This window comes from Typopeltis vanoorti, chromosome 22 (genome assembly GCF_054136105.1).
Source record: "Typopeltis vanoorti isolate ZY-2024b chromosome 22, IOZ_Tvanoo_1.0, whole genome shotgun sequence".
NCBI lineage: Eukaryota > Metazoa > Arthropoda > Arachnida > Uropygi > Thelyphonidae > Typopeltis > Typopeltis vanoorti.
In genome coordinates, this window is record NC_143570.1 from 56696578 (window position 1) to 56718719 (window position 22142).

The window sequence follows — 22142 nt, forward strand, 5'->3', positions numbered from 1 at the left end:
GCCTTAGAGCAGTGTTTCTTCATCATGCAATAAGAACAGAGGGATATCACTTATCCAAATACAGTGCAAGTAGTGTCAGTCAAACATTAGGTAATTCTTCACACAACTGACCACTGCAAGATACTTATACAGTAGTTCTTTCTGCTATATGACAGGACACAGATAACAGCTTCCTGTGGCTGATCCTCAGTACAAATGCTGCCTCCTCTCCATAAGATCACAGCCAAGTTATACCAGGTATTTTAGTACTTGGAGGTGAACCAGAGGCAGCACTTTCTCTTAAGTTGTATTTTTTTGGATTTTATCACAACACAGATTAATATTTCCTGTTATATACTTTTAACTTCCTACTGGCTCTGGCTATGTTTTCTTTCATATCCATATTTTGGTGAATTTATACCAAAATATGGATTTGAAGAAACATGGATAAAAAGTGTAAGCATTAATCAGATCCATTAAGAGGTATGATAATCCTTCGTATTCAGAAGAACACTTAACTGGATTAAATTGCACTCATAGCTGCATCTCTCAGAGCCTGAGTATCACAAAACTTTTAATTCCTTACAGTATGTGCAACATAGGTATAAGTTTAAATAGACTAAACTTAAACAACACTTTTATATATCTACTTTTTATCGCATGATTATAGCTTGTTGATAGAATGACAAAATAAACTGCCAAAATGATTTTTTTTTGGGGGGGGGGGACCACTGATGGGTAGAGAAATGGTTATTTACTGTACAGAACCTTTTTTCCCCCTCTGTTAATTATGCCAATTATACTTCAGATAACCAGCATTTTTTATTTAATTTTTTTTCCACGAACTTTATATTGAAAATAATTACAGACGAATCTCTACTTACCAACTCTCAAGATATGAACAATTTGTATTTATAAACATTTTATAATGCAAAAAGGAAAGCGTTTGAGTCCAGTAATTCCTTCGGTTTTTTTTCTGTGTCAACATACTGAATATTTCTTAGTTAAATGTATTCCATGCATTAATGTGGTGCCCATTTATATATTACTATTATATATTTAATATTATTGAAATATCGAAAACAGCTGCAAATGTAATGATTATGAAAATGTTGAAAGTGGTAAAAAAATGCTCAACTGATTCCATTAGAAACTAAAATGGACATAATTAAGCATTCTTATAGAAAATGGCAAATTGCTTAGTTCATCTGGTTATGTTAGCAACATCAATCATCAGCCAAAGAATGACTGCAGCAATTTTAAAAGACAAAATGTGGTTATACTCGCAATGCAAGCTCTGGTCAGTTCATAGTTATTTCAAAAATGTAAATATTGTCATTGAAGAAATAGAACGCTGTTTAACAATTTGGATTCAAGATCAGAAAAGAAAAACTTAAACTGTAAAAGCATTAAAAAGAGTTGGCCTGTTACAACAAATGTACAAAGAAATAAGAAAAATTAAAGAAATTTCTTTTCACATTATGTATTTTTACAATTAACTATTTTCCGAAAGTGATAGTACAAATTTACTGTCTTGGTATTAAGGTAATTTATTTTAGAGACCTAATAAAAAATGTAACAATACCTTATGAAAAAAATAAACTAAACTTACAATCACTTTTCCAAGAATGCATTATGTTTATAAATTAATCACAGACTGCTTACAGTTTGTATGATTCTAGTCTTGATTTAGAGGAAACAAAACATACTATGACATTTATAAATAAGGTATAACGTTACCTGTAATACTTTGAGCTGCACTCCACCTCCTCATTTCCAAGAATTAAGCATTACAAAATGAAATGAATAGTTATGAAACAAATTGCGTATCAGTTAAGCATATGTGCATCTCCATAGCTCAGTCAGTTTTGATGGTGCCCTTTGGCTGGAAATATGAGTTTGAATCACATCTAAGACATTTAGAACCTTTATAAAGACCTCTCAAGTGAGAAGTCCTTATAAAGGTTCTTTGCATTAGCTGATCTCACCTGGATGTAGTATGGTTTTTTTCCTCCAGAAACTAGTGTTTTTCATCTTGCAGTCAAAAAAAAACTGGCTAGGAGAACACACAAAAGCTATACTTCTAGGGCTACTCATCCTAAAATTATGGTTATAAAATCCAAGAATACATGGAACGTTATGGATGCTCATGTGCCTGTCAGAACTGTTGATAAGTCACTGTGAACATGCAACTAAAGCAATATCAATATTAATTTATATATATATCAATATTAATGTCATTCTTAGAATTATTTTTGTTGTTCTGTTGACAAAAATAGTGAGAAAATAATCTTGGTTACTTTGTTTTGGGAAAACACACTATGAATGAAATTCAGTTCTGAACTAATAATTTTCAATAAAGAAGAAAATAATGTATATTTAAAAAAAGAAATACATTTACTGCTAGTTTTGATATGTGGTATTTTTGAAGCAGCTGTACTATTATTTTACATTAAAATGTAGAATGCTCCTAACATGAAATGTTTTTAATTCTCTTGTGAACAGTTCTGAAAATAAATCATAAAGTGAAATGTCTGTAGTCTAAATAGGCAGTTAAATCCTCCTCCTCCCCATTTAAAAAATAGTCGCACTTTTTATCCTCAATTCATTTTCTTTCCAAGATAATTTTATTATATTTCTTTATAATAAATCTGAGCTGAGATTATTAAAAACAAATGAATTACAAATCTTAGGGGTGATTAAGCATAATTTGTTTTAACAAAAACTATCAGCCTACCAAAAGAAATAGCAATATTTCTGTTTAGGATGTTCTCCCAGTCAGTAATCAATCAAAAATATGAAAATGAAAGAAGACATTTGTGATGTATACTGCACTATTACTTCTGTCTCTTTCAGTGTGATTTCTGGGACATTCCCTCTTTTCTTTCTCAACGGTATAGAGTAATCAGTTTTCAACCTGTTGAAAATTGATTTATTAGCTAATAAATCAATTATTAGCTAATATTACTAAGATATAGCTTATTTCAAAAATGGCAACTAACAGCAGAAGTAATTAAACTTCAGGATTTCTTTTTTTCAGGAAAAAACAAAGTAACACTCAAAACTTATTTTTTTTAATGGTATAAAATGGTTTTTATACAGTGAAAATATAACATGCAGTAACGCAACAATTGAAGGAAAAGGTAGCAGTGGCTAGAATAATTAGATTGGAAAGAAATATTCTGGTTTTAGAGGTACCTGCTTCAGTAGATAACAATATTGAAGTAACAGATTTTGAATACTCCCTGTGAAAAATTTCAAGCTAGTAGAAAATTTGACAAAGATTTTAGTTATAATTCAGTTCGTAAAGGGGTGAAGAGGGGGGGCTAGGTAACTGGAATTCTCTGAAGTGAGCAAAAATTTTGAATCAATCTATATATAATGTATTTCAGGCATTTCCACCAAATCTATCTACATCTGTTGCAATTTTAAACTAAAGGCAAATAAAAGACTGAAATATTCTGAAGAGATCATTTGATTAATTATTTTTATTGAAACATTGATGAATATACATTTTTATTATTAAAAATAAGTCTCACAATTGGAAGGTGAGTAATGCAATTTAACATCATTTTTGTTCATAAAAACAGAACAATCTGTATCTAAAACAATAAGCATGATGAAGAAGAAAATATGAAATTGTGCAAGGAAAGGGAAGAAAAAAAAAAAGAGTTCAAACTATATTTCAATATAGTGTTGTTTGAAAACACCATGTTATTTATAAATATTTAATATAATGATTTCCAACCCAAACATTTGGAAATAGCATGAAAATAATTTCTGCAATCTTGTTAGTAAAATGAAAGAATGTAAATCATTTTGTTCCACTGCACTGATCTGAAAAATAAAAGATGGCAAATTCATCATTATTGAATAAACTCAATGCCAAGACCGATCTTTTGTCACATTTCAAAATAGATTATTTTGCTAATTATATGAAGAGCCAAAGGCTTCAATTCGGCAACATGAACTTATTTAAGTTAAGTTAAATAAGTTCATGTTGCCGAATTGAAGCCTTTGGCTCTTCATATAATTAGTAATTTATTAGGACACCTTCTTGGCAATTCTCATAGAAGGGATGTAAGTTCTGTTCGCTACAAACTTGGTATTAATTAGGTCTACCTACTCACTGCTGAGAGACCTCAATAAAGGTTGAAACCAGTCTGAGTAGTAACCTTCTCTCATAATGTAGAACAGTAATACAGCTCCTAGGAGCTAAGTTCACATTATGGGAAAATACCAAGAATAGTGATCGGAGCTTGCTCCACCATTACTATGAGTTGCCTCAGTTGCACTACCAAATGGGTCAGGTGTTGCACTATCCAGGTATTTGCTTACGCTTGGAATTGCCAAACTTTATATAGTTTCTATATTCGGCATGAAACTCTTTGAGTTTCTTATTCGGCTAAGAAACAATATGGGATGTAATATCCCTTAACTTAAATAAGCTCATTTCGCCGAATTGAAGCCTTTGGCTCTTCATATAATTAGTAATTTATTAGGACACCTTCTTGGCAATTCTCATAGAAAGGATTTAAGTTCTGTTCGCTACAAACTTGGTATTAACTAGGTCTACCTACTCACCGATGAGACCTCAATAAAGGTTAAAACCGGTCTGGATAGTGACCTTCTCTCATAATGTAGAACAGCAATATAGCTCCTAGGAGCTAAGTTCACATTATGGGTAAATACCAAGAACAGTGATCGGATCTTGCTCCACCCTTACTATGAGTTGCCTCAGTTTGCACTACCAAATGGGTCAGGTGTTACGCTTGGAATCGCAAAAATTTATATAGTTTTTATATTCGGCATGAAATATAAAATTTTTGGTTAAGAAACAATATGGGATGTAATATCCCTTAACTTAAATAGATTATTATGTCTTCAAACACGTGATGTGTTGTTCTATCACTTGCAAAAAACAAACAAAATAAGTATGTAAAATAAAAACATTAAAAATATTGAAAGACAGATTCTAATACAGGAAATTCCACGTGAGCAGTATACTGCAAGTCAATTGGACTCAAAGGATACTCCGCTTAATTTACTATGTTAATGATTTTACAATTGCAGTTTAGGGATTAACAGTGAAGTAGTGTAATTACATAAAGGCAGAAAGCAGCTTGTTTTGAATCCCTGAAAAATCCCAAGGTGGTTTGTGTATTTAATCCACTTCAGCTAGTGTATACAAAGGAATTAAAAAAAAAAAATGTTCATAACAAAAAAAGTTCAATAGTTATAATAATTAAATACGAAACCTTCCTATATATTTAAGTTTTAATGTTTTTTTTTTAAAATGACATTAGCAAAGCAATATGATAAGGCAGTAGATGTTTAAAAATCAAATGTTTCTCAATTGTTCCCTATAATAGTGACATGGTGTGTATGTATGATAAGCTCCAGTAGATATGTGCGTTTAAACTAGGAGGATGCATGCAAGAAAGACAACAGCATCTGTATTCCTACATATCACACAATTTTAACCCAAGTCACTTTTGTTTCCAACTGCAAATAATCAAAACAACCTCCACTTCCCCCGTCCCCAGTTTATAAAACTAAAAAAACAACTAATGGGATAAACCAGCTAAAGTGAGAATTCTAGACAAATTATGAAAATTATAAATGTTTCTGAAACAAAAATCCAAACACTTTTACACTTTAATCATCCAAAAATGATAATCAACAGTTAATAAACTTATTTTTTCTCAATCCTCATGTGCACTATACGTGCACACTGCACAATGCCATGTGCAGTGTGCACACATAGGTTCTTTGACTGCGTGTGTGTGAAATCAATATATAAAACATTACTACCTTATATTTAAATGCAAATGTTCATTTACATCAGCTGCTGGTAATAATGACAATGCTGTTTTGTTTGAAAGACCTATGTTTGAATCCTATCTAAGAAACGAATCTCTATCTGTAAGGTCTTTTCAACTGGAAGGCAAGTTTAATAAGACACACAGAAGAAAAGATGGCAGAGTTTTTCATCCTACAATGCAGATGAACTGATTTGGGAATACATGCAAGTGACACACATAGTAGATTTTGCAGACAGGATTAATCACACTTTCATATTAGTTTTTCTTTTTTTTTTAAACCAATTTCTAGGCTGTGACAGGCTCCTGAACCTAACTCATTTATATAAATTCTAACAGAACACATACAATGATGGTCTTTCTCAAACAAAAAAACATGTAACAACGTAATCAGATGAACACATCTATAATAGCTATACTGAAAATACATGCTTCTGTGATCAGATAACCAGAGGATGGATGAATGAAAACTGTCTGTATACTCTATTCTTACATTATACAACTTTTTTCTTTTTTATTTGAAAAAAAAAAAAAAAAAAAAAAAAAAAAAAAAAAAAAAAAAAAAACTAGTTTCAGGTTAATTTTTGTAAAGATAATTAAAATACTCTATACAGTATAAAATATAGACTTTTTTTTATGAAGAATTCGCAAAAATCGTCAGTTTCCTTTTAAACTTAACTATATTATAGTGAATATATATATATAAATTTTATTATTTTTTTTTGATGGATTTCCAATTATAGAGATCAACGTTTCTAGTTGGATGATAAATGAATCAAATTTCTAAATATTGACATTCATATACTAAGGATTACCAGCTTCTTTCAATGTTTATGAGCAAATGTGGGTGTAAGCAAAAATTGATGTTTGAGATTTGATATATTCATAAAATGGCAATTTTGCATTTGATGAAATGCGATTACACTAAATCAGAAGTACACGTCTCCTTCCATCCCACCCTATCCCCACTCTCTCTCTCTTTTCCCTTCCCTCTTTGTATGCATTCATACTTACACGAATAACATACCCTTAAATATATATAAAAATTTGGTTTTCAGGTAATTGGATTCTTACCTCAGCTAGAGGCATGGGCTGGATGAGCTGAGGTTGTGAATAGAGTGCAGCTGGTGTGGCAGTTCCTGTGTATGCTCCAGCAACATACTGGAAGAATGAAAATAATAGAGTTATAAAGATATATTTGTGTGCTAATGCATAAAATTGCTTGTACTGTTTGCATCTTGAATCCCTATTTAACAGAATCCTCACAAGAAATAAACATAGTACACATATTTTTTCTTTTAACTATTACCAATAATGATTCAGTGAAGTGGAAATTTGGTGATATCATTCAAGGGCTAATGTTTGCTGTAATACAACCAATGTGTTTTCCTGCTAAAACCACTATGCAAATGGTTTATTTTTCCAATGTATTTTTCAACTCAGAGGTGATCAAATAACTTTGAAAAAATCATCTTTACGTATAGAATATCAGGTCTTTTACACAACTCAAATTTTGCTGTATTCAGCATCTATAATCAAAGTAATAAGGAGTAAAGTAGGTAGTAAGTACTATCTGGAAGGCACTATAGGAAAGTGTTCAATAAATTGAAATTATAATGCTGTCAAATTTTCTAGTTCAGCAGTTGTTTGTTAAGAAGGGTAGAATAATCATGGCTTATTTATGTTGTCTTCTGGTGCAGATGTTTATAGAGAACGGTAAGTGACACTCTTCAATTCTTTTAATTACTGCTTTTATCACTTTAAGAAAAATCATCCTTGAATTTGAAATATGAAGAAAAATACACTGATTGTAACTGTAGTGTTTGAGAAAGACCATCCTTGAATTTGAAATTTAAAAAGAAAAATGCATTGAATGAATATGCATCAATCAAAATAGATATTTTAAATGTTAAAAACTAGTCAAAATGATGTAAACTATTTCAATAAACTCATTGAAGCTTGTATTAAATGTTATTTATTAAAGATAAAACTTAACTTTTTTCATTTTCAATTATTTTCACTGTATATAATGCCAACATCTGACTAATAATGCAAAACTTCTTGGCTGAGGTGCATCAATAGGCAATGAGTAGTCAGAGAGAGAGAGAGAGAGAAAAAAAAGCAATATTTTAAAATACACCAAGTCAATTCTCACTATAAGAAATTCACAGGAACCACTGAAATAGTTTGTTGTAGTGAATTTCTTTCAGAATACCATTCTAAATATAGGGATTTGGTGTTGGAATTTTTCAGATGGTAGTTACAGCGAGATCCTTGCTATATTTCCGAGATGTTTTTAAAATGTATCAGAAGTAAAATATATTTACCATGTTATTCTATAGCTTTAGTTAGTTGCTGGTTCATAGAGACCAATGAAAATTTCATCAGTTAAATCTGAACACCAGTTCTGTTATGACATGCAAATACCCATAAGAAATTCAACATAAATCTGAACATCTGATTGGAACCATACAAACATTATGATCAAGTATAAAATGGAATAAGAAGATATCACTGATGATTATTAATATTAGAGCAGAATCATTCACAAATCACCATGAAGTCAACAGATTTATTGCAGGTAATCTCTTGCAACAAGCAATATGATATTTGAACCTTAAACTCTTCTACTCGTAGCATTCTCGCACCCTTCTGCATTAATCCTTTGAAATCCTATCAGAACTTCTCAATTCATCTACTAAACTTTGCAGTTTACATGTCTTCAACCTCTTTTCCATAACTAACTTTCCAGAGTCCTGTTATTGCTTTAGTCACATGTCCCTAAATCCTCACCAGACTTTGTCACTAAAGTTCAAACCAAGTGACCAAATCTATGCACAGTCTGATCAATGTCTTGTACAGTGGTACTACAACTGCCATGTTATCTCTGCCATTAATCAAATGTGCTGCACAGTCTTTCCAACACTTGCAGTGTACTATCTCTGACTTTGTCTCTGTAAACCATCATTCCTAAATCCTGAACTTCATTCAACTCCTAGAACACATTATCACCAATACAGTAACAGTCCTAAACACCTGCACTCAAAGTGCACTTATTAACATTAAAATAACAATTCCACTCATATGTTTTAATTATTCTTAAAAGGATTCCTTCGTATCAGTAATAACTGTATATCCTCTGACACCCCCCCCCATCCATTCACACCATATTATTAACAAATAACTTGAACCTCAGTGGCCCATGAACGCCACTGGTTAGTTTCCATCACCATCCACTAATGTCATCCTTTAATTATCATTCTTGTACTGTATTTCTTTACCATGTTTTTAGAATGACTTTCTCACTATTCCAAAAGTTTGGGAAACTGTTATCTTCAATTGTATTAAATAAATTTATCTGTTATATTTTAATTTAGCTTTAATTTCAGTCCATTAGTTTTAATCCATTAACATGCAACTATATATATAACTATAGAGGCATTCCAATTTAAGCATGCACACTATTGTTTTTTAATTCATTTCCTACTGATGTTCGATAATTGTACTGATGATGTCTTATGATACATAAGACGAAATATGTAGATAACAAAAAAAGTTATTTACTGTGGCATACGTGTTATTTCTATGGCTTTGGATACTCCACCGGTTTCACTATATAAGAAAACTAACTTATTTCCAATTTCCACTTTTCCATTACCAAACAAGTCGGTTAATGAGCATTACTTGATTTATTTACTTAATATGCATACCTATTTTTCCCCCTCCTCCTTTGCATCTATTACATGCTATGAATCCTTTCTTTTAGGCTTACACGGTGATCCGAATGCATTTTTGAAAATTATGGAGACAACTACCGTGTTTGAATAAAAACTTTAGTTTAATATAACTAAAATCTACATTCGACGTTTTGACCTTTATGTCAAGGTCATCTCCTGGAGCATACAACTATACACAGAAAACAAACTACACTACAATCAAACTGGTTTGTTAAAGACACTGACCAACCGCTACAACAATTGTTGGCCTGACCTCTGGTGAAAAAAAAAAAAATAATATAAATAAAAAATTATACATCAACGCTAGAGTCCTATTATTAGTGTTATCTGTTGGTTGTAGAAATACATTGGGCACAACAACAAGTATCTAACATTATATACACATTCCGGCCAGTTGGTATGGAATGGTTTAATACTAGCTGAGGATTGGCTAGAGTCCTGACTTATGCTGGATCTTATATATTAGGTAGGCTGAATGTGTGCCATCCAGATACTTGGAATTTTCATGCCATCTTTGTTGTTGATATTTGGGTGGTTTATCAGGATTTCGCAGGCTTCCTTAAATTTCCTTTCGTACCAGGTTTTTGTGCGGTGTAAAGAGCAGGTGCTTTTCCAGTTGATTTGGTGTAAGGTATTGAGTGCGTGGTCTGAGAGGCCTGCTTCACCATAATGGTTATATTTAATGTGTTCTTTCTTGCATATAGGGATTGTCCGTCCTGTTTCACCAATGTACGGTAAGTTACAGGTGCAGCGGATGCAATAGACTCCAGGATGTGCTAATGGGAGGAGAGGATCCTTAGAGGAGTTGAATATGGTTTTAAGTTTAGTGGGTGGTTTAAAGGTGGCATTGAGGTTATAATGTTGTAGGATTCTGTTGATTTTTTCCAATAAACCTTTAATGTATGGGATGGCTATGGTTTTACTGTAATCTAGATTCGTTTTTTTGTTGTAGTTTTATGGAGTATTTTATTAACAGTATTTTTGTTATAGCCATTATTTACGAATGCGTCACTGATGATTTTTAGTTCTTGTTTCAGGGCTTGCTGATTAGAGCAAATTGTTGTAGCTCTGTTTTTAAGGGTGTTAATGACTCCATATTTTTGTGATGGGTGGTGGTATGAATTAGCATGTATGTATTGGCCAGTGTGTGTCAGTTTTCAGTAGACCATGAAGGATAGACTGCCTGAAGGAAGACGTGTGACTAGTGTGTCTAGGAACGGGAGCAAATTTTGGTTTTCGATTTCGATGGTAAATTGTATGCATTCGTGTTGTTTGTTCAGGTGGCTAAGGAACGTGTTTAGCGTTTGTCGCCTGTACAGCGAGATCACGAACGCGTCGTCAACGAATCTAAGCCAGACTGTCGGTCTTAGCGTGGCGGAATCGAGAGCCCTTTGCTCAAAGGTTTCCATGTAGAAGTTAGCGATTCGGGGGAATAGTGGTGAGCCCATGGCTGTACCTTCTTTTTGTAGGTAAAATTTGTTTTGCCACACGAAGTAACCGGACTGTAGTACGTGGGCAAAGAGGGCTGTAATGTTGGGCGGAAATTTGTTCTGTAGGAGGAGAATTGTGTCATTGATGGGGACATTAGTGAAAAGGGCAGAAACGTTGAAACTGAGTAATAAGTCGTCTCTGTCGAGTGGTTTATAAAGTGTTGTGTGTTTTTTTATGTAGGAGGGGGAATGACCTACCAACTCCTTGAGTGTTCCCGCTAATTTCTTGGCTAAGTGGTAATTGGGACTGTCTATTCCTTCCACGATTGGTCGAAGTAGCACATTTTGTTTGTGTATTTTCGGTACCCCATATATCCTGGGGGGGGGGGGACCTTTAAACCACCCACTAAACTTAAAACCATATTCAACTCCTCTAAGGATCCTCTCCTCCCATTAGCACATCCTGGAGTCTATTGCATCCGCTGCACCTGTAACTTACCATACACTGGTGAAAAGGACGGACAGTCCCTGTACGCAAGAAAGAACACATTAAATATAACCACTATGGTGAAGCAGGCCTCTCAGACCACGCACTCAATACCTTACACCAAATCAACTGGAAAAGCACCTGCTCTTTACACCGCACAAAAACCTGGTACGAAAGGAAATTTAAAGAAGCCTGCGAAATCCTGATAAACCACCCAAATATCAACAACAAAGATGGTATGAAAATTCGAAGGATCTGGATGGCACACATTCAGTCTACCTAATATATAAGATTCAGCATAAGTCAGGACTCTAGCCAATCCTCAGCTAGTATTAGAAACCATTCCATACCAACTGGCTGGAATGTGTACATGATGTTAATATATGTATATAGATAAATACTTGTTGCTGTTGTGCCCAATGTATTTCTACAACCAACAGATAACACTAATAATAGGCCTCTGGTGTTGATGTATAATTTTTTTTTATTTATATTATTTTTTATTTTATTTTATTTTTTTATTATTTCTTTTTTTACCAGAGGTCAGGCCAACAATTGTTGTAGCAGTTGGTCAGTGTCTTTAACAAACCAGTTTGATTGTAGTGTAGCTTGTTTTCTGTGCATAGTTGTATGCTCCAGAAGATGACCTTGACATAAAGGTTGAAACGTCGAATGTAGATTTTAGTTATATTAAACTGAAGTTTTTATTCAAACACGGTAGTTGTCTCCATAATTTTCAAAAATGTATTACATGCTGTAATGGCTTCATGGTTCTTTGATCATTCCTACCCTCAACAACGCTATAGTTAACTGGTCAAAGGAAAAGAAATTAAAAAAAAAAAAAAAAAATGAAAATATCTACTAATTCCACAGTAGTAAGGTGCACTTGACATATTAAAGCAACTGATATAACCATTCAACTGATGGTTATATCAGTTGCTTTAATATCATTTTTGTTCTAGGTCTTTATCAGAACTTTCCAGACCTTCCCCCACCCCATAATAGGTTTAAAGAAAGCATTCAAATTCAGTTCCATCATCAATGATATGGGTTCCCAAGCATTATCTATTCAAATAGCAAATCACACTCATAGAGAAGTCACACAGGAGATAAACAATTATGCATTAAAAATTGAGCCAGCCTGGTAGAAGATGCAAAGCATTCAGATTTTTCCAATGGACATTCTGATAAGTTTAGTAAAGTGTAGATAGAAAAGGTTCTCCTTTTATGAACATAACAGAAGGAGGCACTAGAGTGATTAGAAAAAATTCTTTCAATAGATCTTTTTAGCCAGGGTTATCCCTGCTAGTGACCAATCTGGATACTGAAGCATTTGAAGAGATAGCACTTATTTAAAACCAGTCATCTATGGAGACATGTCAATGGCATCCTGCTTATCTGATCTTATGTAATGGAACAACTAATTTTCTATTGTTTCCCAACCAGTATTATCACATAATAAAACTAGATCTCAGTGCAGATGAACTATACAAATACTGCACAGTATTCTGGATAAAAACAAATCTTTAATGCTAATGTGGTAATTTCACAAAATAAGATAGTTGTATTAATGCATTTTACCATGTGTTTTAAATTATGCACTTTTTCTTTTTTTTTAGAATGTCATGGTGATGAATGTCTAAAAATTTATTAATAAAAAGCATGATAAAAATAGACCAAAACCAGAAATGACAGTGCTATCAGTAATAGTTTCTGAAGCCAGCACTTATCTGGAAAATATGACATGTCTACAATGAACTATGGCACTCGTCCAAAAATTATCTCATATATAGGTGAGCCTGGTAATCTTTCAAGATCATAAAAATGAACATCAAATTGGCACCTAACAAGGATTACACTCAGAATTATATATGCATACATTGGTCAATGTTAGGTCATTTCATGAATAGCTGTCATTATTTTATACAGACAAACATTAAAAGAAATTCTTTGAGAACGCAACTAAATTACGCGATCACATGACAAATCAGAATTACTGATTTAAAGTGAATAACATACTGAACGCTAAAATAACAAAATTTGCCATCTCACAACTGCGTAATGAGATTTATCTTGGCAATGTCAGAACGAGTGGCAGAGCAGATAACTTTTTCAGTTTTGCCATTACAAGCTGTGGATCGTAATCCCAGCATGACAATGGTGTTAGTGAAAGTTTTTAAGTATCAGATATTTTTTGCCATTCACTATACCTCCGAATCAAAAAAGTAGAATAATCAAGGAAAATGTGTTGAATGATTTGCAATTCTAATTTATTGTATAGAAAATAATTATTACCAAATATAAATTAGCATCATATAAATTTAGATACTTCGTAGATTATATAACCATGTAAACACATAAAAATGTAATATAAATTATAAGAAAACTGTTCCGATTTTTCCCGATTGGTTTTGAGGAGAGCATAGAAATAGCAAATATTTCAGTAGCTGTGGGACTGACTCAGGTGTGAGGAATTGTTTGCATGTGGATTTCAGTTAGTCATTTGCTAAACATGGATTGAATGATTGACATATAGGAAGCTAAGAAATTTCATATGGTGTATCTACACAAAGGCCATGCTCAACAGTTTATAGCTAAGGAATTGAAATGTTTCATTGCAGCAATGGCACTTGAAAGGTAATAACTACAAGCGATGAGAGAAGATTGAAGAATATCGTGAAGATTCTGAAGTGTAAGATATTTTCACAGGAATGGAAAGAACAAGGTGTGAATGGGTCTAAATCTACAACATTGAGACGACTTCACAAATTAAGTTTTAAATCAAGTATGCCTAAGACAAAGCCATTTATGCATTCCAAGCAAAAGGCAGCTAGAGTGCGATGGTGTAAGCAAAGACAGTTGTGGGGGTCAAGAGGACTGGAAAAAAGGTACTTCTTAGCAATGAAAGTATGTTTTGTGTGTCCCATGGTCATCAAAGGATACGTGTTTGGTGTCTTAAGCAAGAAGCATTTGATAAAGAATGCATGAAATGTTCAGCGAAATTTGCAACCTCTGTCATGGTGTGGGCTTGTATGACCACAGAGGGGTCCGTCCAGGTAGGCTGTGTATAATGTGTATGAAAGAGTCAATTCCAAAGTGTGCCAAGAAATTCTCGAGTACCATATGTTACCAGCATTGGAAGATTTATGTGACGATTTATTTTTCAACAAAATTCAGTTTCTTGTCACACTTCCAAGACCACCACTAGATGGCTCAAAGAAAGGCAAATCAATGTAATTCCTTGGCTGGCAAGCTCACCAGATATAAACCCCATTGAGAATTTGTGGGGAATTATGAAGAAACGTCATCAAGAAATTACCTCAAGAGATAAAATTGAACTTGTTTCTCTGCAGACCATATGGGCATGTTTCTTTGATAAAAAAGACAACTACTAATATGCCCAATCATTTACGAATGGTCATGAAAGCAAAAGGGGAAGCAACAAAGTACTAATTATCATGTTGTTTCTCTTTGACTGTAATTTTGGTGTATTTATTTTCGCATTATTCTAATATTTTGAACCATGCTAAAATTGTTCTAATTTTGTGAAGGTTTTCAAATAACAGTATTCTTATAAATTATATTACATTTCTGTGTTTACATGATTATATAATCTACAAAGTGCATAGATTTACATGATGATAATTCATATTATCATCATCCGCCGGCCTGGTTGGCCGAGTGGTTAGCGTATTCGCTTTCCAGCCAAAAGGCTGCGGATTCGAATCCCGCCGTGGGCACGATTGTTTGCGATTGTCTATGGGCGGTAGACGACACTGCTGTAGTTGTGTTTGGTGGAGAGTTGTAGAGTGGGTATCCTCTCTCGATGAGTCTTTGGACTCCTCCAGGAGTCCAAAGACTCATCGAGAGAGGATACCCACTCTAGATTATTATTATTACGTATTCCTCTAGAGAGGAATACGTAATAATAATAATATTTGGTAATAATTATTTTGAATTGCAAATCATTCAACACATTTTCTTTGAGTATTCTGATTTTTTGATTCAAAGATGTATTAAAAAAAAAAAAACAATAAGCAGCAGATGGAATAGTGACAATGTGTGCACAAGGTTAACTGAATGAAAGAGAGAGAATCTGTTTTATGTAAATATAAACCTTTATATCATGTAAAGTGATTCAAACTAGTACGCTATTAAAACTGATATCTCTCACAAGAAAATTAAAATATTCAACAGTTTGTTAAATCAACTACCTAATGATATTCACAAAGATGTTAGTGGGATAGGAACAAAATGCAGGAAATGGAAAGCAAAGATGAGAATCATTTGGTCCATCCAGCAGATGTGAAAAAAAGTCAAATTATGATTATTTTAATTCTTGCTGTGGTGATTGCTGGATTTAAAAAAAAACATCACATAAATCAAAATATGTAAAACAAACAATGTGTGTTTGGCTCCAAACACATTTGTTTGTCAAGCAATAGATAAACTAATGGCATATGTACATTGGTACTAAATGTTGATCAACTTTACCCCCCCCCCCTTTTTTTGAGAAATATATAACATCAGCACTGTAATAATTTCTAATGTTAAATAGTTATACTGTTGTCACTCTCAGATTTATATAGTCTAAATACATATTCATTTTTCTTCCCCAGATTTATTATCATAAATCCTCATATATCAGCCAAAGAATTTAATGGTCACTTCACAGGTATGGTATCAACAATTCTCATTAGCCTGTGCATGTATTGCTGACTCAACATTTGACTAGTACTGTAAAATATTCATACTGGGAAACATTTTATTTCACATCGGAGATATTGTTAATTTGTTTTGCACAGTATTTTTATTATTGCAGTCTATTAAAACTCGTCAATATTTATTAAGACCAAATGCTAAATATTTGAATACTGGAAGCTGAAGCAGACTGAAAGTGTCGTACTAAGGATTAGAAAATGTAGAACTCATCTCTAGTCTGGTCCTAACATATGAGAGGCTTGCAACCATTCTCAGGTGGGATTAATAAAAAAAATAAAGGCAGTTCTTCCCCACAGGCTGACTTATGTATATTTATGAAATCATATCAAGCACAAATGTAAAATTATTATGTGACACCTCAAAGAACTCACTGCAGGGGAGGACACTATCCTACACATCTAATCATCTCCCCAACTATGACTTAATCCTCCAACTACACACACACACCTCACCGTTTCTGCTACTTAATTCTCTAACTACATAGAATGCTGTCTACCACTTACACACAGGAGGCATGTTGGCATTGTGTTATCATGGCTGATTTTCCTGTATGCAGGATGAAAAACCATTTTCTAGAAGAAAAAATCCTGCCACTTCGCCTTCAACTAAGAAGTTCATATAACAATTGCTCTCATTGAGACAAGAATTGAACTCAGGTCTTTATAATATTAATTTCAATGTTTTTGGTATTTAGGTTTAAAAATGAAGCAAATATATTCTTCCCAGCACATGCAGGGGTAAAGCTCAGATAAAGCTGAAGCTGCTTCTTTATAAGTAATACATACATAATGCAAACATTCCTAATGTACTATACCCTTACAATTCATATAATGTGGCCGACATAAGATGATTACTTCCTGCATAAAATAACTTTCTACGGATAAGGTGAATTTCATTTCTTGCTAGAGTGCGATAAACATGTTTGTATAAGGTATTTAAGTGATTAGAATCTGAGGTTTAAAAGTCTTGAAGTGGCTGCACTGCATAATTCAGAAGGCCCAAACAAATGGATGAATTCCAGATGATTGGAGTACAGTTCTCATATTACCCATATATAAAACAGGAAATAAAACTGAATGTGAGAATTACAGAAGAATTTCTCTACTGAGTGTTCCTGGTAAGATATATGCAAATATATATGTGAGAAATGGTTGAGAAGAATGGTGGAAGGGAAGCTTGGTGAAGAACAAGCTGGATTCAGACCAAATAGAGGCTGTCAGGATCAGATTTCCACTTTACGACAAATAATTGAGAAATTATGGGAACATACAAAGATCTATATTTTAGTTTTGTGGATCTGGAAAAGGCATATGACAAGGTGCCAAAAGAAAGAAGCTATTCAAAACGCTACAGTTGTAGGGTGTCAGTGGGGCATTATATCAAGCAATACTTAGTCTTTATTTGAGTTGTAAGTCAGCAGTTAGAATTGAAGTACAGGAAGATGGTTTAATGTTAAATGTGGTGTCAGACAAGGATGTACATTATCCCCTACGTTATTCATTATCTATATGATCACATTATCAAGGAAAGTGGTATTAAACCCAATATCAAAACTGGATGTTAATCTCAGTTTTCTGCTTTATGGAGATGATGTTATACTTCTAAATAAATCCACTACAAGTGTGCAAGATTCCTTGACTACACTGAATAACTGTTGTAATAGATATGGTATGAAGGTCAGCAATAACAAGACAAAGACAATGAAAATATTAACTGCATTGTGAATGGAGAACCTATAGAACAAGTAAAACATTTCAGCTACTTAGGCATGAATTTTAATGAAGATGGTCAATTACATGGAAATAGACAACAGAATGAACAAAACTGGTATGTTAAGAAATCAACTGAATAAATTTATATGGAATAAGAAATTAGTCAAAACACTAAATTAGCTGTATACAAGACAGTGTTCAAACCAATTTTAACTTATGGATCTGAGAGCTGGGTTAGAAATACACTTGACAAAAGACTAGAGACCACAGACATGAGTCCTGAGAAAGATTAGTGTTGAGAACAAATGGCATCAATGGCAATATCATATTAATTAAAAGAAACACATGTATTAACCACAGTGAAAATTATTTAATTGTAAATATTTCATCCTAATTATCTTAGGACATCATCAGTAAAGTAGTTTAAAACAATAAAAGGAATAACATACAGTTAGGGCACATGATTACAATAGAATCTCATTAAACGTGCGTAACGTGTCACAAAAAAAAAAAATAAATAATTATTTAACACAATTTTGTATGACAATTTCCCATACTTTAGGAATAGTAAGAACGTAGTTGCGGTTTAAGTTTGGTCTGTGTAGTAGGGCTTCAGAACTTTCTTTGTATAAACGTTCATGTTCATATAAAGATCTATGTAAAAGTTTAGACTTTTCCCAATGGATCCTATGGTTTGGAGTTTCAATGCCGTGTTGCTGTGTTGATGTCCTAAGATACTTAGGATGAAATATTTACAACTGAATAATTTTCACTGTGGTTAATACGTGTGTTTCTTTTAATTATGATCGCACCACAGGTTTCGTTATTTAAAAAAGTTTTATTCCTTCACGAGGAAATGACAGCACAGAAGACAACCTTACTAGAAAAACTGCAATTAAAACAGGGTAAGCTACGAGCTAGAATCTCTTTTTTAAAAAAGTGCAGACGAGATAATCTTATTCCAACCTTTGCAAAACTGAAGGAAGCCATCAAATCTCCAGGTGCCCATAAAATCTATCAAAAAGCAAGTCATTCCTTAATGCTTAATGAAGCAAGTCATTCCTTACTACATTCCTTACTAAGCATGAATTAGCAACAAACAATTTAAATATTACAAAACTAGAAACAGACTTGTCAAATATATTAAATCAATAATTGTTACAATTAATTATAACTGTCTCAAAGAATTCAGGAAAAAAAAAGCAATAGTGCTCTACATATTAAATACCTTAATCTATTAAATCAATCAAAAAAGATCATTAACAAATTACCAACGGAGAAATGGGTAGTCAATTTATCTAACCATCCACTAACAAAAGATGTTCTAGCAAGACGCCATAAATTTGTGATTTCACCAAAATGTTTCCCATATTTAGACTTCATACATAATACAAAAAGAAACGTCAACCATAAATCCAGTATTGAAGCCAACAGACTTCGATTTGAAGTAGCTAAACTGATCTACAATGCCAAACCTTCAGAATTAAATATCCCACCATCAGAATTGAAAGCTATTATTTCCTTAAAACGTAATAAAAACATAATCATTACCAGAGCTGATAAAGGAAATATCACTATGGTTCTCGATACAAACTCATGTGAACAAAAAACGAATTTACTTCTTTGAGATCATAATACTTACGCCAAATTGGATTATGATCCTACAAAACGTCAACTCAGAAAATTAAATAAGCTACTTAATGAAACTTCCTCCTTAGATGAAGAAACAATCAAAAAAACTTAAGACATACCATGCAAGACCTCCTAGAATTTATGGCTTACCTAAGCTACACAAAACTAATGTTCCACTTAGACCCGTCGTAGACTGTATCAGCAGTCCAACTTACAAGATTCTTATCTCACCTTCTCGGCCCTCATATAGGCCACTCAGTCTCTTCAATCAAAAATTCTACTGAGTTTCACACAAAAATTAAAGACATTCAACTATCAAAAACTGACTTGTTAATCAGCTTCGACATTGTCTCCCTCTTCACAAACATTCCCCATAAAGAAACAATAGAATTACTAACTCAAAAATTTCCGTCTGATATAGTTGAATTGTTCAAGTTTGTTATTGCATCAGGTTACTTCACCTGGAAAGGTCAAATTTACAAGCAAGAAGGAACAGCAATGGGATCTCCTTTATCACTCAAACCTAGCAAACTTGTTTCTAGAACACCGTTAAAAAAAAAATTTAGTTTATTTTCATTTGATTTTTTTTTAAACCACACATGCAAAAGAAGATGTTTAAGACTAAGACTGAGCCTATAGTGTGATTAAGCATTTTCTTGCACTCTACTACTTTCAAGGCCTCCAGGAAAAGATGCACTTGTTTGCCTTCCCAGAGTTTAGTCATGATTCTCAAATTTCAATTCACTTTGTGATTTTTAGACAGCACGTATAATGCTATAATTCTGTTCATTTCTCTGTGAATATTTTCTCCTGTGCCTTTCTTATACCTAATATCTTTCAGTGGGGTGCTTAAGGGTCAAAGCTGTAAAACTGAGAGGAGACCTCCACATAGACTTTAAAGGAATGTGGAGAACCGACCAGGGCTTCTGACCTAATGTCCAATCCTCACCTTCTCGTGGTGCACCCTGTTGGGTATCTACCTGGATACTGAACGAAAAAAGATGGGCTGGCAATTTGGGATTTAGCCGACCAAATTGTATTCCTAATGGTTAAACCAAAATACAAAATGATGGTACGACATGACAAAATTTCATGCCAGCTGGGGCATCGCCCGGTTAAACAAGGCCCCCGTTGTTTTCGGCAGGGAACCAGAGCGAACAGCGAAAAGTCAGCTACTGGAACAAATCTGAAAACAGACCCCAACACAACATCACCAGAGTTAAAGATCGGTACTATCAACATAACAAGCCTGAATGGCAAAGAAATGGAACTAGCGGGGTAATTAGATAAGTACCAGATCGACATAATAGGGGTGACTGAAACAAAAAAGACAAAAACTGGTGAGATCTTTCTGAGCAATAAATGCAAAATATTATATTCAGGCAATGACAATCAAGGAAAAGAAGAAGTAGCGATAATATTCAACACAAAATACGAGGCTAATCTTCTTGAATGGCAGGCAGTGTCAAGTAGAGTGATCTGGGCAAATATCAGAATGGGGAACTGGACAATGAGACTTATTTGTCTCACAAATAATTCTTATTGTCAAATATGGTCTCAAAGAAGGTTCTACTAAGGTAGAAGTGGAGGGAATTTTTTGAGGCTCTAGAGAAAGTTACTGACACAATGAAAAAGGAAAAGTTGGTCCTTGTTGGGGATCTAAATAGCAGAGTAGGAAGTGATTGTCAGACATACAAAAATGTTTTGGGAAAATTTGGAGAAAAGAGCAAAGCTAATATTAATGGCAAATACCTGTTGGATTTCTGCTCAGGACATGGACTAGTTATTACTAACACCATGTTCCAACATAAAAATGTGCACAAATTCACATGGAGAGAAGAGGCAAGGAATAAGAAAAGTCTCATTGACTATGTTATTGTTGATAATGATGTTTTCTCCCTGGTGCAGGACACCAGAGTGTACAGAGGATTTGAAATTGGAAGTAATCACTATTTAGTATTGAGCAGGATAAAACTGAATTTCATATTGAAAAGAATGACATGTAAGAAATTTTTAAAGCGAATAAAAGCTGAGCAGCTCTCAGATGTGAACTGTAGACTAACATACACAAAGATTATTGAAGGAAAAATTAAAGTTTGAGAACACGAACCAAACCTTGGAGATTCAGTGGCAAACCTTGAAGAAAACCCCCGATTGATTCAGCTAGAGAGGCATGTGGTGAAGTTGTCTGCAAGGATAGAAAAATTAGAACTCAATGGTGGACACAGGAAGTTAATGAGGTAGTGAAGGAAAAGAAGAAAGCATATCAAAAGTTCCTGTCAAATAAGTCAGCTTGTAATCTTAGAGAATACAGAGACAAATGTAAGAAACTAAACAGTGTGCAAAACTAGCTAAACAAAAGTCATGGGAGGACTTCGGCAAGAACATAGAAAATAAATATCAAGAAGGTGGCAAAATATTCTGGAGGTTGTTGAAGAAGCTTAGGAATGGAGGGAAAAGCTGTAAAAGGAGTTAGAAATGATAAAGGTGACATGAAAATGGGAGAAAAAGATATCCTTGAAGTATGGGGTAGTTACTTTGAAAATTTGCTAAATGAAACAAGCAGTGATGACAGCACAGTGATAAAAAACAGTGACCAGGCATGCAGTCAGTAATACATA

At 33.5% G+C, this 22142-nt stretch overlaps 1 protein-coding gene across 7 annotated transcripts in view; it reads right to left on the reverse strand.

Moving 5' to 3' along the window:
* The window catches only part of LOC150094432 (protein alan shepard-like), a 725446-nt gene that overhangs the window by 57625 nt on the left and 645679 nt on the right, over positions 1-22142 (reverse strand). For 5 of the 7 annotated variants that reach the window (XM_090411869.1, XM_090411870.1, XM_090411868.1 and 2 more), the window contains one exon: positions 6876-6962. The exons of the other annotated variants lie outside the window; for them this stretch is intronic. In XM_090411869.1, coding sequence (XP_090267995.1) covers positions 6876-6962 — 87 coding nt within the window. The remainder of the gene's footprint in view (positions 1-6875; positions 6963-22142) is intronic. 7 annotated transcript variants of the gene reach the window in all.